At 46.2% G+C, this 27,138-nt stretch overlaps 1 protein-coding gene across 1 annotated transcript in view; it reads left to right on the top strand.

Annotated features, from left to right (window-relative positions):
* CD101 (CD101 molecule) overlaps window positions 1–26,272 on the top strand; it is a gene marked incomplete at its 5' end in the record, with an annotated part of 33,941 nt that extends 7,669 nt beyond the window's left edge. Inside the window, 8 exons of the mRNA XM_080648473.1 lie at window positions 1,125–1,505; window positions 2,793–3,206; window positions 4,657–5,043; window positions 9,580–9,960; window positions 11,107–11,511; window positions 14,338–14,748; window positions 17,485–17,880; window positions 23,471–26,272. Of these exons, the coding sequence (XP_080504599.1) occupies window positions 1,125–1,505; window positions 2,793–3,206; window positions 4,657–5,043; window positions 9,580–9,960; window positions 11,107–11,511; window positions 14,338–14,748; window positions 17,485–17,880; window positions 23,471–23,703 (3,008 nt within the window). The 3' untranslated portion in view covers window positions 23,704–26,272. The remainder of the gene's footprint in view (window positions 1–1,124; window positions 1,506–2,792; window positions 3,207–4,656; window positions 5,044–9,579; window positions 9,961–11,106; window positions 11,512–14,337; window positions 14,749–17,484; window positions 17,881–23,470) is intronic.
* Between the last annotated feature and the right edge of the window lie 866 nt (window positions 26,273–27,138).

Genomic DNA, 27,138 nt, shown 5'->3' with positions numbered 1-27,138 from the left:
TACAGGTGAATCATCATACATCGTATTTACTTTAAAATAAGTACACTGCAGATAAGCAGATATGTTTCATGGTAGGGGCCATGTTACATGAATTAAGCTAGAATTGTGTGGTTTTTTTTAATTCAATTTAGAGAGAATGGAAGATGGAGAGAGAGAGAGAAACATTGATGTGAGAGAGAAACATAGATCGGCTGCCTCCTGCATGCTCCCTACCCGGAATTGAGACCACAACCCGTGCATGTCCTCTGACTGGGAATCGAACTGGCAACCTTTCATGCACAGGATTGCACCCAACCAACTAAGCCCCAATGGCCAGGGTTAGACTTGTGTTTTTTTTGTGTGTGTGTTTTTTTATTGATTTTTTTATTTTATTTTATTTTATTTTTTATTGGTTTTTTACAGAGAGGAAGGGAGAGGGATAGAGAGTTAGAAACATCGATGAGAGAGAAACATCGATCAGCTGCCTCCTGCACACCTCCCACTGGGGATGTGCCCGCAACCAAGGTACATGCCCTTGACTGGAATTGAACCTGGGACCCTTCAGTCTACAGGCCGACGCTCTATCCACTGAGCCAAACCAGTCAGGGCTAGACTTGTTTTTTCTTGTTGTAGTTTTAAATTAACTTCTAGTCTTGTTACAGGTATTTTTATTTAGCTATCTTTTTTTAAAAAATATATTTTTATTGATTTCAGAGAGGAAGAAAAAGGGAGAGAGATAGAAACATCCATGATAATAGAGAATCATGAATCGGCTGCCTCCTGCAAGTCTCCCACTGGGGACCGAGCCCACAACCCGGGCATGTGCCCTTGACCGGAATCAAACCTGGGACCTTTCAGTTCGCAGGCTGACGCTCTATCCACTGAACCAAACCGGCTAGGGCTAGACTTGATTTTAAGAGACTAGAGATTACAATGGAAGTTAAAGTTCTAGAAGAACAATTCATTCATCAAGCCATTCCACTGCTCCTCAGCCTAAAGAAGATGTTGAACCTTTGAGTTGATTACAGCTAATAACCTGCGATCCCAGGTATGGGGATTGTAATACAGGGAGCTGCAGAAGGCGGCACGTTGGGAACTGGGACACTAATCTATTTTTATTCCCCTTTCTTTCTCCCACTTGCAAGCTAAGCTCAGCGCTGGCCAGAGAGAAGTAACAGTTCAGAAAGGACCGTTGTTTAGAGCTGAAGGTTACCCAGTCAGCATCGGCTGCAATGTAACTGGCCACCGGGGACCTTCCGAGCAGCATTTCCAGTGGTCTGTTTACCTGCCCACAGCCCCGGCCCTAGAAATCCAGATCGTTAGCACCAAGGACGCCGGCTTCACTTACGCAGCATACGCGCAGCGGGTGCAAAGCAGGGACATCTATGTGGAGAGGCTCCAGGGCAACTCAGCCTTGTTGCACATCTCAAAGCTCCAGGTGAAGGATTCTGGTGAATATGAGTGTCACACACCGAACACTGATGGCAAATACTATGGGAGTTACAGTGCGAAGACTACTCTAACTGGTAAGCCGTGTGCCCTCCTCTGCTAGCCAGCCCGAATCCATCACAATGCCTTGCGGTGTGACATGGCTTTATATTGTGCTGTTTGCTTTGGCAAAATTGCCCATGTACCTCTCTGGATATTTGGGGGATTTATCACAGATCGGTATTTCATGTGTAGGAAAGCTCTCAATTTTTCCAATCAACTTTGCCTTGAAGATTGAGATAGTGTGTGTCTTCCCAACTCCTACCCACAGCTACCCGTAGGTTGATAGTAGCCACAGCATCAGTCAAAGCTTTAAGAGCTCTCATCAGGTTATGTCTTCTCTTGGAGGCAGAACATTCACTTGATAAGTGCTGGTATTAATGTCAAAGGTGGTAAGTCGTTAATTTGGAAATGCTTATTTGCAAACTACCATTCTCTAGCATGTTTACCTTAAGAGAGAAGGTAATCGTTCTTGTAATTACCGTTTTGTCTCTTTGCCTAGAATATCTTATCACCCTTTTTTTAGCCTAGTAAACTCCTACATATGCTTCAGGACCCAGTTTAGATATTACCTCTGCTATGAAACCTGCCCTGACTGTATCAGGCAGTATTCCAATTTTCTTTCCTCTCAATGCTCTCATCACACCACTATTCTTAGCACTCACCCGTTTATGTGGTAACTGGCTGCTTCTGTGACTCTCCCCTACCTCACTCTGAGCTCCAGGAGGAGGGGATGTTTATCTCAGTCCCTGGCACTAAATAGATGCTCAGTAAATGGTCATTGATCAAATCTAAGTGTTGCCTTCACTTAAGCTGAGGCTCTGTCATTTCCTTTGAGGATGGAGAGAATGATAAGGTAGTTGGGTGGTTATCAGCACTTTTGTGAAGGTTGCATGTTGGCTTTGAATGGCAGATAACAACAGATTGTTTCCGAATGTTATTTTATAAAGGAGCAGGTGAAGGCCCAAGGAAGCGAAGTGACTTGCTCCGGTTCATGTAGTCAAATAGGGACAGATTTTGGGTCAGAATCTAGGTCTTCTAGCTCCCAGGGTTTCCCTCTTTAAATACTTTATGTCCAAGTAGCAAACTTGGTTACAGCCTATGCTAAACACGTAAAGTCAGGATCAGTGCATCAGAGAGCCATTAGCTTTGCTGAGTTCCGTCCACTGTATGTACATAGAGGCCAACATTTGCATTGGCCACAGGGAACACGTATGGCTACCAGAAAAGAAACTCAAAGTATGTGCTTTACGGGGCGCCATCTTCATCTAAATAGGCTAGTCTGACTGGCATTGGGCCAATTATCATTACTTCTTTGCTTCCAGTTATTCCAGACACCCTCTCTGCCACCATGAGTCCCCAGACTCTCAGTAAGGAGGAAGGTGAGCCATTAGAACTTACCTGTGAGGCAGCCAAAGCCACAGCTCAGCATACCCACCTGTCTGTCGCCTGGTACCTGCTGCAGGGTGGAGGACGTCCAGCCACCAAGATTATTTCCCTCTCCAAAGATTTTATGTTGCTCCCTGGGCCCTCATATACAGAGAGGTTTGCACGCGGTGCGGTGCGGCTCGACAAGCTGGGGGCCGCTACCTTCAGGCTGTCCATAGGGAACCTGCAGCCCTCGGATCAAGGCCAGCTGTTCTGTGAGGCAACTGAATGGATTCAGGATCCGGATGAAACCTGGACTTCCATTGCAAAAAAGCAGACAGATCCAACAACATTGAGAATCCAGCCAGCAGGTAATTTACCTTCTCAGAAAATGAATATGTTGGTGGTGGGTATTTATGGGATAACTTTTTGTTTTCTTCTAATCTTTTGTTGAATCTAAAAATATTTTTCCTGAAAGCTTGAGTAAATTTTCCTTTTGTCATCCGGGAAGCATAAATAAAAGAAAGACTGCCAAAACCGGTTTGGCTCAGTGGATAGAGCGTCGGCCTGCGGACTGAAAGGTCCCAGGTTCGATTCCGGTCAAGGGCACGTAACTTGGTTGCGGGCACATCCCCAGTAGGAGGTGTGCAAGAGGTAGCTGATCGATGTTTCTCTCTCATCGATGTTTCTAACTCTCTATCCCTCTTCCTTCCTCTCTGTAAAAAATCAATAAAATATATTTTAAAAAAATAAATAAATAAAATAAAAGAAAGACTGTCAGTTTCTGGCTCTGTCCACAGGACGGTTTGTGTGGCCTAAGGTCTATTGAATAGTTGGATCGATTCCACAAGCCGTACATGCAAATAGTGCTGTTGCCATTCTGGCCAGGCTCTGCAAGGACCCTGAGCCTCAGACTTGCTAAATGCTCTGCCCAAGGTCACACCGCTGCTGAGCGGTGGAGCTGGCCCTTGGAATCAGGTGTGTCACAGACACCTGGGCCTCAGAGTCGCTGTAGATTGCATTGGGTGGCATTTTCTTCTTTTTGTTGCGATGGTAAATAAGAACGTTTTCTTAATTTCTTTTCCTAATAGTTTGTTGTTAGTGTCTAAAAATGCAACAGATTATTTCTGGATGTCGGTTTTTTTGTATCCTGCAACTTTACTGAAATTGTGTATTAGTTTTAACAGTTTTTGAGTGGAGTCTTTTGGATTTTCTATAGGTGATTTTACTTCTTTTTTTTTTTCTGATTTGGATGCCTTTTATTTATGTATTTTTCTGACTAATTGCTCTGGTTAGGACTTTTGGTACTATGTGGAATGGAGGGGGCAAGAGTGGGCATTCTTGTCTTACTCCTGATCTTAGAGGAAAAGCTTCCAGCTTTTCATTGTTAAGAATGATATTAGCTGTGAACCTGTCATATACCACATGTGCTTTTAACTTAGGAAAACGCCACTGGATACTCTCAGCCAAAATATAAAGCAAAAAAAAATCACAATTTCTAGTCATTCAACATAGTATAAAATCTGTCATATTTTTCATTTTGAAAACACATTGCTATATACTTTATACATCTATGCACACATCCTGCTTAGTAGGGTTGCGTTCAGAGAACAGGTATGCTGTTCTTTCTGTGTGATTTAAGAAATAGGCAGGGGCATTTTTGATAATAGGCATTTCTTCTGCCTACCTCCTCCTTAGACTCGAACCCCAACATGGCATTTTTCAATCCTTGTACTGTCCTTCGGGCTGTCGTCTCTCTCTGCTGGTGAAGGGACAGAGGCAGTGGCCTCTCTAAATACCCGCCTTGCGTTTGTTTCCTAGTGAGAGATTTTCAAGTCAACCTTACCGCCGAGAGCACGTTTACTGAAGGGCAACCCTTAGAACTGGTGTGCCTGGTACTGGGCAGTGGCCGGGACCCACCGCTTCAGGGCGTTTGGTTCTTCAATGGCAGGGAAGTGGCCCGCCTTGATGCTGGTGGAGTTCTGGGCCTGAAGGAAGACTACAGTGAGAGAGCAAGTCAAGGACAACTCCAGGTTTCAAAGTTGAGCCCCAAGGCTTTCTCTCTCAAGATCTTCGCTGCGGGCCCAGAGGATGAAGGTGCCTACAGATGCGCAGTGGCGGAGATGACAAGGGCTCAGATGGGCTCCTGGCAACTGCTTCAGAGAAAGCAGTCCCCAGACAGTCACGTGCACCTGAGGAAGCCAGCAGGTATGTGAAGTCGGATCAGGCACGCGCAGGCTGCTTTCAGATCCTTTCCTTCATTAGTATAGGCCGCCTCAGGGACACAGTGGAGAGCTCCTGAAGAGTCAGGTGTCAATCAGATCATTTTGGGGGAAAGAACAGAAAAGCACCAAACTAGCCGAAGACCTGAGCCCTGTTCTTTCTTTCTTTTTTTTTAAATTTAATATATTTTTATTGATTTCAGAGAGGAATGGAGAGGGAAGGAGAGAGAGAAACATCAATGATGAGAGAGAATCATTGATCGGCTGCCTCCTACACACTCCCTACTGAGGATTGAGCCCACAGCCCGGGTATGTGCCCTGACCAGAATCGAACCATGACCTCCTGTTTCATAGGTCGGTGCTCAACCACTGAGCCATGCTGGCTGGGCCTGAGTCCCGTTCTTGAGCCGTTAAATAGGTCATGACCGTGGATGCTCCACTCTATTTCTCTAAATCTCCACTTCCTCAAGTGTAAAATAATGACATACAATTAGACTGTCCTTAAATCCTTTCTTGCTATCCTAGATTCTTTGATTCTATTTGCTGGCAGCCCTAATTTTACACATTGGCTTTTTCTTCAAGCAGAGAACACCAGTCTGAATGAAGCCCTCTGTCTTCTTTTGTTGTGTGTGTGATGTGAGTAGGTTAAGAGGAAAAAGCTCCACTTTGCTTCTTCCTGGGGAATGAACACCCACATTATACCCCACACTCCTCCATCATTCAGGTGCCTTTTGTCAATCCTTGATTATCTTAACCAGCCATAGGGACCAGTTCTAAGTCTTTTTTTTTTCTAAGTTATAATTCTGCACCAAAGCATGGCTCATCAAAGGAATGAAGAGAGAAATGATAGTACACAGGCCCTATTCCCTGCACTTTGCTGTGATGTGGGGAGATGTCTGTCCAATGGGTCTGAGTATCTGTAGGCATAAGGCTGGAAAGGCCACTCAGCTCTCACTTCGTTTGTGGAGGTTGGGTGACCTTAAACATGTTTGAATAGTCAGTGCTTTTGTGTGGAGAGAAAATGGATAAATATGCAATTAATACAGTGGTCCCTCAGTGTCCATGGGGATTGGTTCCAGGACCCCTCACGGATACCACAATCCATGGATGCTCAAGTTCCTTATATAAAATGGCATAGTATTTGCCTATAACCTGTGCACACCCTCCTATGTACTTTAAATCACCTCCAGATTACTTATAATACTTAATGCAATGTAAATATTATGTAAGTAGTTGTTATTCTGTGTTGTTAGGGAGGAATGACAAGGAAAAAAGTTTGTACAAATGCCACCTTCTTAGGCCTAACTACATAGTACACATCGGGTGCAGCAATAACTTTTTTTGTGTGTGTAATATTTTCAATCCACAGTTGGTTGAATCAGCAGATGAGGAATCCATGGTTATAGAGGGCTGACTGAATTAGGATTCTCTGCGCTGAGTATTAAATTCAAAGTCTAGAAAGATTAATTTGCCTGAAAACAAAAACCAAAAGCAAACTAACAATTAAGATATCCTTGTTGTACTTGCTCATTGGAGACATCTCCCAAGATAGATAAATTCCTCTTTCATGCTTTTCTTCATCTCCCCATTTGCTAGGAATGAAGACACAGAAGCTCTGGCCTCAAGTGGCAAGCCAGGAAGTGCGTTGGTGTTAGTTTTCACACCAAACATTTGGTTTAACTTTCTAGGAATCAAGGAAAACGATGTAGGCGGTTTACATATTTACACAGAGCTAAACCTCTGCTTTGTGCATCTCAATTTTCCCTGGAGCATATCTGTGACCTTTCTTAAACCCAGAATGTGGGCATTTGTGCCAAAGGGACTATTGGTGTATTTCATGGTATACAGAGCCTAAGCTTACCAGTAGGGTGGTCTTCTAAAGCTAAACACAGTCCTTTGTGTAGGCTGGAGCCCAAAATGGGCCCAATATGTAGAAACAGGAAAAGTATTTAGCAAATTTATTAAGGATCCTATTGCACACTCCGTTTTAAAAGTCAAGCCAGCCCTGGCCAGTGTGGCTGGGTTGGATGGAGCGTTGTTCCATTGTTCCGTACACCAAAATGTGGCAGGTTCGATTCCCAGTCAGGGCACATGCCTAGGTTGTGTGTTCCTACGGGAGGCAACCAGTCAATGTTTCTCACATCTATGTTTCTCTCTCTCTCTTTTCTCTTCCTTCCTCCTCTCTAAAAAATAAAAGTCAGGCCATTATTTGAAATATGAGCAGAGTTGTATCCTTCTATGAACATTTTAAACAGAAGGGGGAGACTCACTGCTGAAACCAGAAAAGTCAGCGTCAGTGCTACCTGTCACTACCAGAATCAATAAGTAGATACAAGCACTGACTCTTTGTGGGCACTTTATTAGACGGCCGGCGATCTGAGAAGACGCAGGCTGTGTACCCTAAAAAGTCCTCCTTACATCTCATTTCAAGCCACCCTTTTTATAAGGAGAAGAAAAGTATAGGTAAAGGGCTTAGAATTCAGGAGAAAATAGGTAAGGGGTTTGGAATTCAGGAAAAAGGGTTAATCAGATAAAAGCTGCAGTCCAGTGATTTTCTGAGATTCCCCTTATCTGCATCCTGGGTAGGGGACATTCTCTCCCTGCAGCACGATGGCTCAGATACAGCCTTGGCTTGTTGCTTACAGTCCTCCTGAGACACAAAGGTCGAGTTGCTTGCAGGTCTTCTGAAGTCAGGGCAGGTCCAATCATACATTCCAGTCCCTGGAACAATAGCTTTCTACATGCATTAGTTACCATAATGGTTATATTAGAGTAGTGAGGTTATGAGCAATCATTTTCTCTCTAATTTCTAAGCTTCAGTTATGACTCTGTTTTTAACTTGACAAAAATGGAAGTATAATCATGATTCTAATACCCAAAATTTGGAAACAAGTTTCCAAATATATTTTATATATATATATATATATATATAAAATTTGTAGACATTAACCTTCATTCTGCCTTTGTAACTTATATACATCTATTATAATAAAAGCATAATATGCTAATTAGACCGGACGTCCTTCTTGACGACCTTCTGGACAAAGCTGGGACAAAGCTGCAGCAGCAGCAGCGGTGGCAGGGGCCGAGGCAGAGGCCAGGGGCCGAGCCCCTTGCACGAATTTCGTGCACCGGGCCTCTAGTATAAATATAAAACAGCAGAAGACCGAACTACATCCACAGCAGGGAAGAACAATTTACAAATTCAATTAGATGTTATTCAGATTTCCAGCGCCAGTTCTTTTTCATTTTCTCCTTTGGCTCTGAACCATCCTATTTTCACAAAGTGTCTATTATAACATACTAATGCTAACAGCTAACCTTTACTGGGCACTTTCCCTTGCCAGCCAGGCGAAGCCCTTTGCATGTGCCATTCATTTAGTTCTTTCAACAATGTGAGAAGGTGGGTGCTATTATTACCCTTATATTTACAGGAAAGAAAACCGAGGCTCACAGAGGTCAGCTATGTTGCCCAAGATCATTCTGACTCCAGCGACTTTGGCCTTAAGCCTGAGGCTGGGCTGCCTCAGATGCATGAGCTCCTGAGCTATCTTTGCTTTGCCTACAATGCACCCAGGACCAGGGCTTGCACAGGAAGTGGTTGTTGAATGAATGTCTGCATTCCTACACATCTTGAATTTCCCACCTGGGAACCAGATTCGCATTTATAGTTTTACACTGTAATTTAAAAGAAGGATCTCTCTTCAGCCAACACCACATATATATTACATGTAATTTGAAAAAGAGAAATATATCTGTACATATGTATTTCCCCCCAAGTAATTGTTTTTAATGGGAGTATTGTGAACATAAATCCTGTTAACAATACTCCTTCCCTGTTCAAAACACATGCTAATTAGGGGAAGGTAAGTAGGGAGAGGAAGGTCATTTTAAATTGTGCTAGTCTGAATTCCAAAAAACTAAAAATTTAAGTAAACACAGCTTCGTTACTTTCAGGGTCACACATTCCCCCTAATTAATTTAACAAAATATTGCCAGATGTTTTCCAACTAGATGTTCTGAAGGAAGGGCTGATTTAACACACTGATAAAAAGAAGGGCACATTATCAATTGTTTAAGTGTAAATAGGCTCTCCTGATATCCTTTCTGCTGTCTTGTTTCCACTGTTAAAGCATTTAGCAAGTCTTTTTTTTTCTGAGGTGGTATAGGAGCAAGCAGCCTGGTCTGATTTGTCACTAACTAGTCACGTCCTAATGAATGAGATCTCACTGTGTTTTAGAAAATATTTCATTTCCTTGAAATAATTATTTCTTGCCCAGCTGGTGTGGCTCAGTGGTTGAGCGTCCACCTGTGAACCAGGAGGTCATGATTTGATTCCCCGTCAGGGCACATGCCCAGGTTGCAGGCTTGATCCCCAGTGTAGGGGATGCAGGACAGTCAATGAATGATTCTCGCTCATCATTGATTATTCTCTCTCTCTCTCCCTCTCCCTTCCTCTCTGGAATTAATAAAAATATTTTTAAAAGAAATAATTTTTTCTTCTAAAACCTGTAATCCACAGCAAGAAGTGTGGCCGTGTCTACCCAGAATAAGCAAGCTGTGTGGGAAGGAGAGGCACTCACCCTTCTCTGCAAGGCAGACGGAGCTGAAAGTCTCCTGTCCGTGAGCTGGTGGCACGTGCCACAGGGCCAGACACAGCCAGAGTTTGTGGCTGGCATGGAGCAGGATGGCACCATGCAACTGGGTGCCTCCTATGGGACACCCACTAACCACGGCCATGCCAGGCTGGAGAAGATGGACTGGGCCACCTTCCGGCTGGAGATCACCTCTACCACGGTCACAGACAGCGGCACCTATGAGTGCAGAGTGTTCGAGAGGATCCGGAGCCAGGCCAGAGGTCTGAGCTGGACGCAGAAGATGTCAATCACTGTAAAATCTCTGGGTAAGTGTCAAAGAAATCCTTTTCTGAAATCATCAATATCTCTTGCAGTGAGATGGGGTGGTATCTGATTGTGTCTCATCCTGAATCCCCTAGTGAAGGTGTGTGTACCCAGAACACAGAGCATAGTCTTTGGCTACCATGTCTGTCAGTTAATCTCCAAAGTTCACTCATCTTTATAAAAATCATCTTTCTTTTCTTCTTTTAAATCCTCACCTGAGGATATTTTTCCCATTGGTTTTTAGAGAGAATGGAAGGGAGAGGGAGGAAAAAAAGAGAGGAAAATATCGATCTTACATTGATTGGTTGCCTCCTTCACGTGCCTGGGATTGAGCTTGCAACCGGGGTCCGTGCCCTTGAGTGGCATTGAATCCAGGACCCTTCAGTCTACAGGCTGACGCTCTACCCACTGAGCCAAACCGGCCAGGGCTATAAAGATCATCTTTAAGCCCTGACCAGTTTGACTCAGTGGATAGAGCGTCGGCTTGCGGACTGAAAGGTCCCAGGTTCAATTCCGGTCAAGGGCATGTATCTTGGTTGCGGGCACATCCCCAGTAAAAGGTGTGCAGGAGGCAGCTGATCGATGTTTCTCTCTCATCGATGTTTCTAACTCTCTATCCCTCTCCCTTCCTCTCTGTAAAAAAGCAATAAAATATATATTTTTTTAAAAAAAGATAATCTTTAAGGTACAACTTGTAAGTTGTCATTCAAGGCTACAAAGGAAATCCTAGGAATTGGAGTAGACTTATAGACGAGATATGCCAGGTGGAGCTGAGTCCCGTACACTCAGTCCTGGGATGACAGTCTGCCTAGCGTGTGCCAAAGAGTGTACTGCACCCATGAGTGGGGGGAAGGGAAGGAGGCCAGCCACCGGCTCAGTGGCAGCTGTCTGAGCAGCCGACTGGACAAACACTGCCTGCTTGTTGTCGGTGCTGAGAACGCTCTGAGAAGAGACTCAACTTTGGAAAACTGAGGTCAGCATTCAGGACAGACTGTACTGTGAATCAACATCTACCCCCCCCAATACTTGGTACTCCCCAGGGATGAATGAGGGTTCCGTGTGCAGAGTTGGTGCCTAGGAAGCTTGGCGGGGCTGGACTTTGGTTTGATAAACATACTACAAATTGCGTTTTGCATTTCTGCCCACAGCGTCAAGTTTACAAGTTAGTCTGATGAGCCGTCAACCGCAAGTGAAATTAACCAACACCGTTGACCTGACCTGCATAGTGGGGGCTGGCTACTCTGACCTCCAGGTACCACTCACCGTGACGTGGCAGTTCCAGCCAGCTGGCTCTCAAGTCTCTCACCAGCTCATTCGAGTCACTCATAATGGCACTATTGAATGGGGCGAATTCCCGTCCCAGTTCCAAAGGAGGACAAAGATTTCACAGTCTTCCTTTCGTTCTCAACTCTTAATCCACGATGCCACCGAGGAAGAGGCGGGAGTGTATCAGTGTAAGGTGGAGGTTTATGACAGAAATTCCCTGCCCATGAATGGCCCGGCGAGGGCTTCTGCCAACTCTCACCCCCTGAGGATAGTCATCTCTTTACCAGGTAATCACCACTCAAAATTAATCCTTGTTTTTTTTCTTCAACTTCACCTGAGAATATTTTTTCCCTTAATTTTTTAGAGAGAGTGGAAGGGAATGAGGGGGAGAGTGACAGAGAGACACACACATACATCGATTGGTTGCCTCCCACACATGCCCTGACTGGAGCTGGGGATCAAACCTGCAACCGAGGTATGTGCCTTTGGCCGGGAATCAAACCCGGGACCCCTTGGTGCGTGAGCTGATGCTCTAACCACTGAACAACATCAGCTGGGGCAATCCCTGCTTTAAAAAGAAAATACTATTTCCACTTTGGGTAAGTTATAGAATTAAAACATGAAATGCCTCTCCCTGTGTTTGTACTGCATATGTCAGCACCACATATAAGCAATATCTAGGCTAACACTGTGTTAGTTTGCACAGAATGACCATACTGGTTGTTAAAACATTGAAATAGTTCCACACTGACTAATAATAACTGTTCCTCCATGCCCCTTCTCCATCTTTCCACAAGTCCCCAGCAGCCGGCAACCCAAGAGTACCACATGGCACAGCAGGGACCTCTAGGGCTAGCACCGTGGTGTGGATCATGTAAATTCCATCAGAATATATTTATCCACTTATTTTAATGGGTTGATGTATGAGTTAGAGCATTTATGATTATTGGCGAATATAATTCACCTTGTCAGTTGCTAATAGAGCATGGAGGTTAAAAGCAAGACAACCTGGGCCAAGTTCTGCTGTGTTGAGTATCTTCTTTCATGACTTTCGTTCTCTTAGGGAAGAGTGCTCGAGAGCCTTTGAGGTCATTTAGGTCTGACAAGTCCTGGGTAGCAGCATAGCTTTGGCCAAGTCACTTAACCTGCCCAAGCCTTGTTACCTCACCTGTAAACTGCTAATGTGCAATTTAAAGGTGGTGGCATACATAATGTGCCTAGCACGGTGCCTGACACACCAAGCAGAGGCTCCAACGTGGTGGCTCTCATCGTTCTGTCTGCTGCTCAGCAATGGTTTTGGTAACAGTCATGGTCTCCTTGTTGACTAACTCATGCCTTAATTTACTTGTCCTTTCTGTGGATTTTGAAATTGTTGGCCCAAGCCTTTCTTCTTGAAACTTCTTTTTTTTCCTTGACCTCGTGATACAGGATTTTCTTGGTTTCCCTCCTGACACTCCGACTGCTCCTTCTCATTCTGTTTTGCAGAATTCTCCTCCTCCGCTGATTCATCCCTTTGGGTTGCATCCTCAGCTTGCTCTCTTCTCATTCCATACACTCTCTGGAAGTGGGCTTATTCCTACCCCTGGAGTCAACCTATGTCCTGCCAACTCCCAGACCCATTATCTTGAAAGACTTCTCTTCTGATCTCCAGACACGTATGTGCAGCTGCCTCCAAGACATGTCTACACTCAATATGTCAAAACATAAATGCACCATTATTATCCCTCCAAAGCTACTTCTCCTCCATTGTTCTTTATGTCTCCACCACCCACCAGTGACCCACATGGGAAGCCCGAGTCATCCACAACTTTCCGTGTTCACCTCATGTCCACACTCCCATAGCACAACCTGCAAGGTCCTTTATCATTTGGTACATTTTATGTCTCTCCAGCATCATCTCCTTCCACTTTCCATCTTGAATTTGAACCCCAGCCACACTGAATTACTTGCAGTTCCCCCAATACTCTATCTTCTCTCTCATTTTCAAAGTCTTTGTTCAAGTTGCTTCTTTTGTATAGGATTTCTTAACTCCTTCTCTATCGGTCTAATTCCTATGGACCCTTACGACTTAGCTTAGAGCTGTTTCCTCCAGGAAGCTTTCCTCACTCCCGCATTTGGGTGAGGTGGTCCTGGAGTGTGCTTTGATGGCCACTCCTGCATACCTCTGTCCTGCTTGGGTGACACAATCCTATAACCTCTATGCCTCTGTCCTTGCACTAGTCCTTCCCTCTGGGCTGTGAACCCACCGAGGTGGGGTATCCACAGAGCCTGGAATAGTCTAGCACATAACATAGTATGTGCTTAATAAATGCTTACTGAAGGAAGAACAGCACCAATAAGCAGCTACAAAAGTAGAATCAGTGATGTCAACATGAAGTTAAAATAAGATCTGGAAGCCAGGTTTTATCATTCATCTTTCTGACTAAGCAGAAAAGCTGTTGGGGTTAAAGGATAGTTGATTCCATACGTATATGATATTCCCACAGTTGAGTGGCTGCAAAGAGACATATAAATCTTTCTTTTTTTTTTTGTCACTCAATGGGTTTCTGTCTTTGAGACATACAATTTTAATAGCCCACATACAACTTCCTTTTGTTTACCCATGATTGAAGGCATATACAATTAGACTGGCAAATTGTGAATCCAGGAGTACGCTGGTTAGTGAGCACACCAAGAACTTTCTCTCCCTTTGAGTTATAAAAGGCTACAGAAGAGAAGATGTCTGTGCTTAAACACTGAGACGCTATCCTGTGGAAGAGATTGGGCTTTTCTGTATGACTGTTCCTTACAGTCCCACCCACCTGTCCCCTCCCGCTGGGCAAGGGTAAAACCAGGACCCGGGGATGGAGGTTGTGGAGAAGTAAAACTCACCTTGATATCAGAAAAAATTTTCTAGCGGCAGAGCTGTCTGAAGATGGAATAGGCCGCTTTGTCAGGTAGTGAGTTGTCGGAGGCTGAATGAGCTGTCGGTGGGGCTGCTGGAGAAGGAGTTCACACATCTGAAGGATGTCGGAGGTATTGCTCTAGTTGGCCTCTTAATGTGTATCTTGTGCCTTGAAATTCTGTCTTCTAACAAAGTAAAATATGTGGCTGTTTCCATCCTTCTAATTTAGAGAGCAAGCTAACAGTGCATTCCAGCAGTCAAGTCCAAGAGCTTGCCATCAACTCCAACGCCGCCGTGGAATGTAGCATCGTATCCAGGACCACTGGGCACCTGCCGTTGGCTGTTATTTGGTACTTCTCGCCCGTTTCCTCTAACGCATCCTGGCTGAGGATCCTGGAAGTGGACCAAACCAATGTTGTAAAATATGGGGATGAATTTCATACCCCTCGGAGAAAACAGAAATTCCACACCGAGAAAGTTTCCCCTGACATGTTTCAGCTACACATTCTGAACGTGGAAGACAGCGATCAGGGCAAATATCGCTGCGCGGTGCAGGAGTGGCTCTTGTCTGCAAATGGCACTGGGTACAAGCTTGGAGAAGAGACATCGGGTGTGACAGAACTGAAACTCAGGCCCACAGGTAAACTTGTGAGTGTGCTCACACGTCTTTCTGTAGGATTGCCATCTTCTCTCAGGCAGCTGTTCTTCGGACTGATCACATGAAGGTAAAAATAGGACCTAGAGTCCTAGGAATATTGTCCTACACAATGACGGTAGGACCCACAAACCCACTGTGGCGGGGCCGGGGGTAGGGTGTCACCTAAGGTGAATCAATCTGAGCATTCAGGGGCTAGGAGGTGAGCAAGAGTCCTTTGATTGGTTTGCCGAGCAGCCTGGCAGCCTGGTCCATGCAGCTACCCAGGGTATCATATCTTCAGATCTCTACTAGTATAATAACAAGCCGTGTCATTCCGGTGGGGCTCTATTGTAATTTGGCAGAGAAAGAGTAATACGAAGCATATTTCTCCCACTGTGAACAGAAACTGTACAACTCTACAGGGATGTGTGCAGAAATTGCTTTTCAACATTTGGCTGCCTAAACAGAAGGCGAGGAAGAGTAGTTAACTGTTGGAATGGCTTACTGAGGGGATCGCCTCTTCCTCAGGAGATCTTTAAAAATGTGATAGGAGTTCCACCCATGGCACTGGTCGGTGAGAGCTGCGGTCCACGTGTGGGCAGGGTTGAGTAGACCTCTCAGCCTTCCGTTGGTCACCTCCAGTGTTGGTTAACATTAAATGAATGTCACGGCTAAGGGTTGGGAACTGAGACCCAACAGCACGATGCAGATAAGTTCATCTACTTTGGCACTTACAATTCTATTTTTGATGTAACATCAACGGCAAGATTGTAATGAGCATTGCTGTGTGTTAGGCAGTTAGGAATACACAGATGTAAGGCTCAGCTCTTGCCTGAAGGAGCTCACCGTCTACTAGGGCCATAGGGAGCCCCTCTGGCTCCCCTTCTCGCTGTTCTTCAGACCCTTCTTCCTCTCCCTGCTAAATGTGGGTGTTGCTCAGGGATGGATCCTGGGCCCATTTTTCTCCTTCCTCCCTGCTCTCTTCAGAACTTCATCAGCACTGCCTTGGTTCCAGCTGCCGCCTTCAGGGAACTGGCTCTAGGCCTCTGCTCTTAGCCCTGTCTCCTGAGCTTGTAACCTGCAGCCCGCTGGGCATTGCTACTTGGATGCCTCGGAGTCCCTCACACTCGTATGTCCTATGTTGTATTTAGCCTCTCTGCTGTCCCACCAGCTCGTGCACACTCTGCATTCTCCATCTGTGGGGCTGGCATCCCTTCCTCCCCACTGTCTAAGCCAAATCTTGATAGTGTGTGCATGTCCCTTTAAGGAGGCAGCCACTGCTCAGCTCAAGCCAGAGCTTCCCATTCAAGTATCTGGGCTCAGCGTTGTCCAGTCGTTGAGTATAGCAAAAAAGGCCTAAAATTGTGTTTGTTTTGTGTGTGTGTGTGTGTGTGTGTGTGTGTGTGTGTGTGTGAGAGAGAGAGAGAGAGAGAGAGAGAGAGAGAGAGAGAGAGAGAGAGACATGGCTCATTTTGAGGACATTCACAGCAAATTCAAATCCTTTTAAAATCCAGAGAGTGTCAAACAAAACATATTGGGGTGTGGCTGCTGCTGTGGCCAGCTGAGCACCCTGGTGTCAGGAGTGGGTTAAGGAAGAGGCCCAGGGTCAGCATTGTCAGAGGGACATTGTCTCTGAAATCAGAAGAGGAGAGGAGTTCAAGGAGAAAATGGACTTCGGTGACAAAAACCAGAGAGGGCACAGAAAGGACCGGAGCAGGAATCAGGCCCTTACTGGGACCGGGCCGGAGTATGGTAGGGCCATTGGAGGGCTGGCTGCAATAACGTAGGGAGCACTTTGAAGGGGAGGAAGCAGATAAGTATTAGTTTATCACATAAACTAGGATTTCACATGCTTTGCATTAAGAGAAGGAAAGAGTGAAGAATGGTAAGTGAAAAAGAACCCAGGATCAGACAGAGTTGCTCTTTTTTGTTTTCTCTTTATTGTTGAAAGTATTACAGATGACTCCCCTCCCCCGCATTGTCCCCTTCTAGCCTGCACCTGTCCCCCGCCCCAGGCCCTCACCACACAAAGTTGTTCTTTTAAAGATAGATTAATAAATTTGTTTGTAGTCGAGTTTAACATTTAGTACATACTATGTTTTCTTTATTTTGTTTGTAACTACTCTAGCCTTCATTCCAACTCCTTACCTGATGAGAGAGAAAAGAGATGTTAAGTAAATGTCAAAATCTGTTTAAAACTTAGTCTAATCCAATAAGGTAAATGGTCTCCTTGAGTGGTAATCTAACGCTTGTACAAAAATGGTCAGTCTCTCAGACAACCTCCCTCCTCCTTCCCTGTGTGTCCACTCGAGATCCCTGGGTGTGTGGGAGGAGGGTGATTTGCTCAGAAGGCAGGGCAAGGTGGAATACCTGACTTGAGGGAATGGGGGGAAGGGGCGGAGTTTTGACTGGTCCCCCTGGGAAGCAGAAGAGACAGGCGACAGAGGGAAGTAAAAGCATCAGGGCAGAGCACCCACCGAAGCCGGGTGGCTTTCAGCGGCAGGTCCAGCGGACAAGAGGTATGGCTAAAGGATGGAAGTGGCTGGTTTGATTCATAGCAGAGAATGCTCTCGCAAATATGGAAGAAGGACAGAGGTCAAAGAAAAGTGTTGAAGAGGAAGGACCTGATGCCTAAAGATTATAAACTGGATCTCCTCTGGGAGAGCGAGGTGCTTCAGAGGAGGTGCCTGGTCTACAAGTCCGGGTTCTTCCCTAACTTACCGCCGTTTTATTTCCTAGGAACTAAGGTCCGTGTCTCCAAAGTGCACTGGACAGAAAATGCTACGGAGCACGGAGAGGCGGCCATGCACTGCAGCCTGGAGAGCGCGGACGGCTCGGCCTCCCTGTTCTCTGTGACATGGTACTGGGCCAGAGAACATTCTGGAAGTAAAATGCTGGTGCACCTGCAGCACGACGGCTTGCTGGAGTATGGTGAAGAGCGGCTCAGGAGGCGCCTGCACTGTCACCGTTCGTCCCCTGCAGACTTCGTCCTGAAGCTTCATGGGGTGGAGATGGAGGATGCTGGGGAGTACTGGTGCCGGGTGGTGGAGTGGCAGCTCCATGGCACCCCAGGCAAGTGGGTCAGCCAGGCGTCGGATGAGTCGCAGCATATGGTGCTCACGGTGCTGCCCTCAGGTAATGAGGGGTCAACCCGGCTTGGCTCATGGCAGGAGGCCCTCTGTCTCCCCTCTCCTCCTTTCCCTCCCAGCTATGGTTGGCTCCTTCTTCAGGCTGAAAGCAATTCCAGACTCCCTAACACAGTGATTTTGTCTTTTCTCTAAGTAGTAACTTATTTGGACAGACAAGGTCTACTTGAGTTTTTAGCATAGACATTGAAATGTCAGGGGACTCCGCTCTTGCTTCCCATCTCAAACAGAAAAGCCTTCAGCATTACATCCCTAAATGACCGAAGCGTGTTTGAAGCAGACATCCTTACCTCCTGGCTGATCTTGAATCTCAGAATGCTGATGTGCAGTGGGGGTGGGGAGGAAGGAGAGGGACCTGGTGACTTTACCTTTGATCTGGTTGAATATCAGCTACATCTATGCTCCCTGAGTCAAAATCAAAACAAAACAAAGAGGAAAACCCTTTCTTAATGACCAAGAGCCAAGCTTCTTATCTCCCTGTGTGCTCAGCCAACTACCAGGACTTTGATGGTGACAGTCATGTGGTGTGCCTCTCCTATTTGCGCCTTGAAAGGCCTTAAAGGAGGAAGTGCACCTGATAGACTTGTTTACAGGCTCCAACAGGGAGGCAAGCTCCCTGAAGACCATTGGCCAAAGGGTGACCCCTCTCGGTGTGGGAAGGTCGTCCTATCCAGCTGAGCCCACAGAGGGATGTGGAACAAGAGACGCTCAGGGAGACGAGGGCACCCTTCCAGCCAGTGCCGTGCCAAGCATATCATAGCCATTTATTAAGCATTTGTTAATGAAAGCAAAAATGTCTCCAGCCAGACCAGTAAATCTTCCCTGGCGATCAATGAGCTGGCAGCTGCTGTAGCCAGCTCATTCTCTGAGCCACTTCTGCCTGGTGGGGTTTAAGGAGAAGGTGAGAGGTGAGCAATGAGCTAAACAAACTATGGAAAAGGGTCATGGGAGGCGCAGAGGTGTGGTCTTGGTTCCCTACCCCAGGAAGGGTACAAAGGATGGATAGAGATAACATTCTTGGGACACCCGCTAGCTTTGATGACACTCCTCAGGAGGGGGAATGCTGCTGGGAACAAATGGAAGTTTCTCAGGAGTAGGGATAGGAGGCTGCCTCCCAGCTATCCCAGCAGGGCTTCTAGAGTGGAAGTCAAAGCTATCTGATTTGTTCCCCGGGGTTCCGTCATCCTCTCCCCTGCCCATTCTTCAGTGAATTTTCCTCCCAAGTCTCCAAGCAGAATTTTTCTTCCTCTCAGCTTTTCTTCCATTCCAACAATTATAGAAGCCCCATATCCCTGAGCACATTCCCTATAAGTTTTCCCATGGAAATTCCTAAGCTCTACCGAATCAGCACTTTTTGCAGTAGAATAGATACTAACTGTAAAAAGTGTGTACTTCAGTACATGACTAAAAATCACATCTCTGTGGCATCTTTATAAAACAAGTGTGAGGTTTTAAACAGATGATCCCTGGAAAGGAAATGTTAAACATTGAGTGGTCTTAGTATCCCTCACAATCGAAGATGGCAAGAGATGAGGTTAGTGAGATGGGGAGGTACAGATCTCAAATGTGTCTGAAGTATGACGCTAAAGAAAGTGAACTTTATCATAGAAGTTATGGAGTGCCGTTGGCCAAGTTCAAGCAGGGGAGTGACATCATCAGATGTCTGGGACCAGGTAACAAAACTGTGGAGCACGTGGTTCCAATGAAGAGACATTAAGAGGCATTTCCCTGGAGAAACTGACCTTGCATTTTCTCCTCCAACTTACCTCCTTAGCTGGGACTAAGCAAAGGCAGAGGCTCCAGTCTTTTAACCTCACCCTCAGACCCCAGACATAGATGTGTTATTCTAGAGAATTCTCTGTGATTCATTAATGGACAAGACCATGGGCTTTCCGGGGACTGGATTATTGGTCGTAGTATGGTATTTGTTACTATTTCCAAGCTTTTATTTGGACAAAGATATACTTTTTTTTTTTAAATATATTTTATTGATATTTCACAGAGAGGAAGGGAGAGGGATAGAGAGTTAGAAACATCGATGAGAGAGAAACATCGATCAGCTGCCTCCTGCACACCTCCCACTGAGGATGTGCCCGCAACCAAGGTACATGCCCTTGACCGGAATCGAACCCGGGACCTTTCAGTCCGCAGGCCGACGCTCTATCCACTGAGCCAAACCAGTTTCGGCCAAAGATATACTTTAAAGAAAATGGATCCTCCCTGGAGATATGTGCGCCGACCACCCTGAAGTTTCTGGAGAGGCCGTGCTATTTATCCACGCTACCCCAGTGCCTCCAACAAGGCCTGACACACAGCGCTCACCAAGTGTTTGATGAAAGAATGAGCAAGCCGGTCTTGTGCTGGCTGCTGTCAGGTGTTCACTTTTTGGGGGATGAACTTGTGTCAGGTTACCTAACCCTACTTTTATTTCTTGGCAGGAGCCAACTCTCCCACACAGCCACACATGCAGTCAGTCGCCCAAGTGTTCGTTAGGGTGGGGCAAGAGCTGGTAGCCCCCTGACTGTCCCGTACCTTTCCTTCTCCGAATGTTCCTGGTGACGTGTTTGGCTGTGGCTAGAAGCATGTTATAAATTAAACCTCAGGATGAAATATTCTCATTATATTTTTGGCTCAGTCTCGCACGCCTTGTACTTTGAGCTTTGGGTACTTACTTGGATTAATTCAAAATGCCAAACCTTAATGGTTTTGAATGTCACTAAATTCTAATCCTGATAGGGGTGAGAGGCAGATGGTGGGAAAGGTTGATTGCGGGATCCAGAGCAAACACTGTCCTCCCAGGAGAGGTCATTTGGAAGCAGGGGAGCTGACGGTTGCTAGCTGGTGGCCAAGTCGGTGCTGTGAAGAGCCCACTTTGCCGTCCTTGATGGCAGACTGCTCTAAGCGGAGCAGCCTCCTCCCCATTAAGATAGTCAAGCCCCCTGGCAATGCCTTCACACGGAAGATTAGCATCTCAGTGGCAGAAAAAGCAAGTACCAGATCTCTTCACCTTCTATGTGCTGGTCCCATCTCCCCACCATCACACCACCATCCTAGCAACAGTGATACATGGGTACTGTGGACTCCCACCTCCCAGTTCTCTACCTCCCATGACTAGAAAAGGAAGCCAGTTTCCTAAGTAATCATGTGGCTCTCAGAGAATGTCACCCTGGCGGCTGAGGGCTCAGAGATTTAAGAAAGAGACTTGGCCTGTGGAAGAACAGGACCATCCCTGTGGCCCCGGAGAGGAATCAGCAGGCTCGGCCCTGTTTTTTCTCTGAGCTCTCCGGAGAAAGTTGCCTGTGATTTTCCTAACTTTGTCAGTAGCATCCTAGCTGATATTTATTCCTTGCTGACTCAACAAAAGCACTAGGCACTATGTTAAATGCTTTATTATGCATTATCTCATTGCGACTCTAGAAATTATTATCCCCATTTGATTGACGAGGAAACTAGTGATTAGAGTGGATAAATAACTTGTCCAATGCCAGTCATGATAAGTGGAAGAGTCAGGATTTGAACCCAGCTCTCCAAGAGGAGGTAGGTGCTCAATCACCACTCTGCACAGGAGTAGTATGAAGTACCAAGGCCCTTAGCCTTTGGTCTCTTCAGCATCTCTGTCTGTACCTCCACCTCCTCCTCTTTTTTAAAATTTTTTTTTTAAATTTTAGGGAGATAGAGATTTGTTTTTCACTTACTTATACATTCCTTGGATGATTCTTGTATGTGCCCTGACCGGGGATCAAACCCACAACCTTGGCATATCAGGTCGATGCTCTAACCAACTGAGCCACTCGGCCAGGGCTATATGTCCTTCTTAACCAAATGCCCTCAAATCTATTCAGATAAGATGTGCAAGAATTGCTGTAATCAATTCTTAGAGAGAAGTTAGATAGGATGTGGAGAGGGGGTGATGAAGGATTCAAAATCTAGTGTTTGCATTGCCCACCTTTTCAGAAACCAAAACCAAATTTAAGGTGGAGAATTAAAGGAGACCAGAGAAAATGCAGACAATGAAGCCCTGCAGCGCCTTGTCAGCCCTGTTCAGTGATGACCTTCACTCTGTGTAAGAAGAGGGCAGGCACGCCCCTGGGTCCCTGTGTGTGAAATTCACTCTCCTAATGGATTCATCCATCAGTCTCCATCGATGACCTGTGGACAAAGCGCTGCACAAAATAAAAAGATGCATGAGACATAGGCCCTGTCCTCCCAGAGTTCCCAGGGCAGAGGTTGGACCAGTGTCTAGATTCCTGACTTCCAACAAAGATGCGTTCTTCAAGGAGCGAAATGCATCAGTAATGCCCAAAATGGAATCCTTGTCGTATGTGGTTATCAAAATGACCTCGGAATTGGTTGCTTTCATCTCAAAGAGTTTCCATCCCAAGAATCCTATAGCTTAACCTCTAAAAAAAGAAGTTGCCTGTGTTATTACAATTTTCCCTTGAAAGCACAGCTACTGTTAGCACCAGATTCTCAGAACAGCCCTGATTTTGAATATCCTGTCATAAGTACATGCAGCTGAAGGCTACATTTGGCACTTGATATCTCATGAAACGGGTCTCTCTGCATCAAGAGACTACCTTGATGTTACTAGGTAAGCCCGATCCTTACCTAGTAACGCAAGGTCCTGTGTCCTGGAACCTGTGGGAGATGCAGTCCTCTTGTCTGCTTCCCTGGCTGTGCGGCCGGGGCCCGCTTTGGGACTGCATGTATGTGCTCCACGTGTCTGTCGCTGACAGCGCTTCCCCACGGACTGCAGCTGTGGATGGGGTATCTTCAGCAAGCCTTTATATATAGTATCCTCTGCCTCAGTCAACCCAATCTAATTCAGATCAGCAGATGTTATCCAGCACCTGTGCTAAGCACTGTAGGGGCCATAGAAACAGATGGCAACATCAGACATACCTGTGATGGAACCAAAGAGGTGGTTAGAAGGGGATTTAAGAGGTCTGAACAGGTCTGAGTGGAAGACAATAGAAGAAAACTGTCTCTGAGACATAGGACCACCTGGGGGAGGAAGAGGGCCCAGAGGGTTAGGGTGCAGAGCACATGCCAGAGGGAGTAAGAACAGCACAGGAAAGGAGCTGAATGGAGGGGGCCTAAGGAGTGAGACCAATTTGGAGGTGCTATTTTATGAGGCCCGTGCATGTGCGAGAGAGGGGGTAGGGGAGGGATTAGGAAGCAGCAGCAGTGGGAATAACTCAGTGAAAACATCAGGACCGGCAGCAGAGTTGAGAACGAGGGTTGAATTATAGATATCTTTGCTGAGGAAAGAAGATTAAAGGAGAGGTTTTCTTTTTTGTTTTGCTTTTCCTTCTGGCTGCTAGTTTTAAGTAGGCCATTGGAGCCTGCGGTGGTTGGAAATTGCTGGGTGAGGGGGTAGGTGGAAGAGCACCCTCGGAGTTCTGGGCTCCCACACTCCCCCCTTGCTCCTCACATGTGACTCAAGGGGCCAGCTGCTCTCTGGGTGTTATTTTCACGTGTATTTGCCCGTAACAGTGACTCCCAGAAGTGTCTAAGATTGGTTAGTACAAGTAAGTGGGAGACTAATGATCCTCTTTGTTTCTCTCTTTCTGTGGTAGAGCCCTCGTTTCATTCCAGGATCTGCTCGTCGGCATCTTTGATCTATTTTTTATTCATCTGCCCCTTCCTTGTGTTCCTTCTGCTCGTCTCCGCCCTCTGCCTCTACTGGAAGGCCAGGAAGTTGTCAGCACTGAGGCGAACCTCCCAGAGAGAAAAGGCCCTCTGGATGGACTTGAAGGGAGCTGGCGATGGGCCTGCCACCACGAGGGAGGAGCAAGAGGAAGACAGTTGAAGCCCAAGAGGCGAACAGCCTTGGAAGAGTGTGGGCTTGGCAGTGGGACTGATCAGACCAGGGTGTGGCTGAACCCTGGTTCTGCCCTTCTCTGTAGCTGTGGCCGTGGGTAAGGTACCCAGGAATCCGAGGAAACAGGTTATCGAGTGTATATGTGGTGCCAGGCCCTGTTACATGTTTCTTTGTGTGTGACCTCATCTACCTCTTGTATTCCCCGCAACACCGAGGAGCTAGATGGCCTCAGTACCCCGTTTTCATTCACCACACCCCAAAGGTTCAGGTTCAATATCTGTGAGCAGAGGAGGCCTGCCCTCACACAGCCTCTGGGAGATGAAGTGAGATCCGACAGCCGAGCCCAGGGGGTGCTGCCCTCAGCTCTCCTCCCTCTTCCATCACTGGCTCCCTGGAAACACCAGCAGCGACCTGTCCCACTGGCTCCAGGTAATCCTTAGCCTCCAGGTGAGAGGTGTAGGAAAGGGATGTCAGCAAGGCGAAAGGAATTGGGGATATGCCCTTCTTTCTCAGGAAATCTGCCTCCAACAAGAGTGTGACTTCCTTCGAGGCAGAAATCTCATCTGTAAATGCCACTCAAGAGCTCTGCATAGCAGGTGCGTCATCAATATTGGTTCTTTGATGAAATGATAAAGCCTTTTGTAGCCTGAGTTTCTTTGTTTTTCCCCTTTTCTCTGTAAGACTTATTGAGTCATTGCTAAGGAAAACCTTTTTTCTTTTTCTAATTTTGCGACAGTGCCTCAGTCAGCTCCCCCCAAGGTCTCATAGCTCCCCTTTCTCCCCAACCCTAAAGGCCTCTCTGGCTCCTGGCTCTTAGCCAATGCCTAATTTTCTTTAATCCAACAGCACTCTGGGGCTATAGTAGTTATTTGGGGGAGGAGGGGTGCATAGTGTCACCATCCCCTTCCACTCCAGCAGAGTGTGAAAGTTCAAGGGGGACAGACAGTCAAGTCTGGTTCCTCAGGATCCCCTATTCTCAGCCAGGAAAAGTCAAGAGGATGATTGGGGGGCGGAGGGGGGGGAGGGCGGTGTTCATGGTTTAAGACTTTCAACAACTGTGCCCCAGGAGATAACAACTGTCCCCACTGGGCCTGAGGTCCCTTCCCTTTGTTTCAAAAGCTGCTCAGGCCAGAATTGAAAATCAATCAGTGTCACCTAACAGACTTGAGAAAACATCTACTTATTATCTAAGTGGCCGACAGCATTGCTTTAACACTCGGTAATTTGCATTTCCAAGGAGAGCAATTTATTTTTAATTATTTTATCAGGCACAGACGTCCTCTCCAAACATAATTAGTTCCTTTGCTGGGGGATTATCAGTGGCTATGAGAACTCCCACTGTAGACCTACTAGTTCCTTAACTTCACCTCCCTTTATGGCCTCCCTTGAAATACTCCGAATGTTTCCTTAAACACGTCAGCACAGTTTCTCTCTCTCAGGAAAGGGAGCATAGCTTTCAGAGAACAGAGCTCAAGTTAAGACTTTTTAGAAAGCATGATTAATGCCTCCCCCTCCCAATTATTCCAGAAACCTCTATTTTCACTGGGATATGGAAGTAAAGGAGAGCAGAACTGAGCCAGGCAGAGAATCAGTGGATTCTGGTGCCTCCCCTCCCTCCACCGCCTCTCTCTCCACCTGGATACCGCCTTTCAGCTCTTAGCTCAGATACCACTTTTTCATGTTTGACTACAGCACAGAGGTTGCCAGAGCAGACACTGGGATATCTAACTGTCCCCCACTCCCACCCCCCAGCAGAGTCGGGGGATGATCATTTCCCAGTGAGCGCCCTGTGTCCGGCCCGGGATGGGTGTGAGGGATCCAGTGGGGACGAAGCTGGCACAGCCCCACTCCCCTTGTGTCTGTTCTGGACGCTCTGCTTTCAGTGATGGGATGTGGAACATGTCGGATTTTCTAAGAAGCCACATTGCACTCTTCGGCTCATGGTGACGTTTCAGGCCATGAAAACCCCAGTCTTCTTTTTTTCTTTTTTGAACTTCTAGAATAGTTTTCACTCATTTCCATAGGCATTTTACATGAACTCTCTACTCACCCCAATTGTGTACTTGTTCATCTTAGTTCTTAAAACTTAACGGAGAACTTCACCTTTCCTCATTGATTTAAACTTTTCCATTCCGGGTCACCACCTGGTTTTACTTTACTTGCTTGTGTTATAAATTCTCCCTGGCAACAGGACAAACCTCTGCCTCAGGAGCTGGCTACCTACGCCCCACGGGCAAAATACAGCCCACCTCTGTTTTTTAAATTACAGTTTGTTAGAATACAGCCCCTTCCTTCCGTTTGCCCACATATTCTCTGTGGCCACTGTCATGAAAAAAATGGCGGAGTCAAGCAGTTGCCATGGAGACTGTAGGGCCCTCGCAAAGCCTGAGATGTATGCTATCTGGCTCTTTATGGAAAATGTTTGACAACCCTGCTCTGTTTAAGTGGCTAGTGTTCTGTCTTCACCTTGTGTTATGTTCCTGGGAAACTTGATTTGACTTACTATATCTGTACCGGTTATAGATCTGATTAATTTAATAAAGAATCTAAGGCTTCCATATTGGTGTCTCGCCCAGCAGTTCTGAAGTGGGATCCTCTCCACGGCACTCCTATTAGTGATGGAAAGTCCACACCATCCTGTTGAGTACTTTCTCTGTACAGGACGAGATGACTCAGAGATGACTAAGGCAGCAACAGGCTCCTTTCATTATCTTCAGTCTATTGAGGCATCTATAGGAACAACGGGTTTATGGCAGCAGATGAACGCAATGGTAGATTGAAGTCATGTGCCATAATAACTTCTTACAATGGGACAGGTGTTCATCATCTCAGAGTTTCATGGCCTCCTCATGTGAAAGGGATTCTTTTTTTTAAAAAAATATATATTTTATTAATTTTTTTACAAAGAGAAAGGAGAGAGATAGAGAGTTAGAAACATTGATCAGCTGCCTCCTGCACACTCCCCACTGGGGATGTGCCCGCAACCAAGGTACATGCCCTTGACCAGGATCGAACCTGGGACCCTTGAGTCCGCAGGCCGACACTCTATCCACTGAGCCAAACCGGTTAGGGCTGAAAGGGATTCTTATTCCTATCCTATTGGTCAGAAGCTGAGATTCAGAGAGGTGGGGATTTCTCTAGGATCACCCAGCCATCTGCAGAAGAGTAAGAGCTCAAATTGAGGTTGGCTGGCAAGTCCTGGGCTCTTTCTGTAATAAGCGTGACAGGTGCTTGTTTTGTCACATGCTCTCGAAGTGCTGGTTTGTTCTAAAAAGGGGGAAAGGATTCAGACTGTAAGAGCAGGGGACCCCTTTGCACTCTGCCCTGATTCCCAGATTTCCATTCAACCCAATGCATGTTGATTCAATAGCTCCTCTGTGTTGCCTTATGATGGTGTTCAAATAGACACACAAGAGCGTGTTT

Source organism: Plecotus auritus, assembly GCF_963455305.1.
Source record: "Plecotus auritus genome assembly, chromosome: 12".
Taxonomy (NCBI): Eukaryota; Metazoa; Chordata; class Mammalia; order Chiroptera; family Vespertilionidae; genus Plecotus; species Plecotus auritus.
Note: the sequence above shows the minus strand (reverse complement) of the source record. Positions and strands in the feature narration are given on the sequence as shown.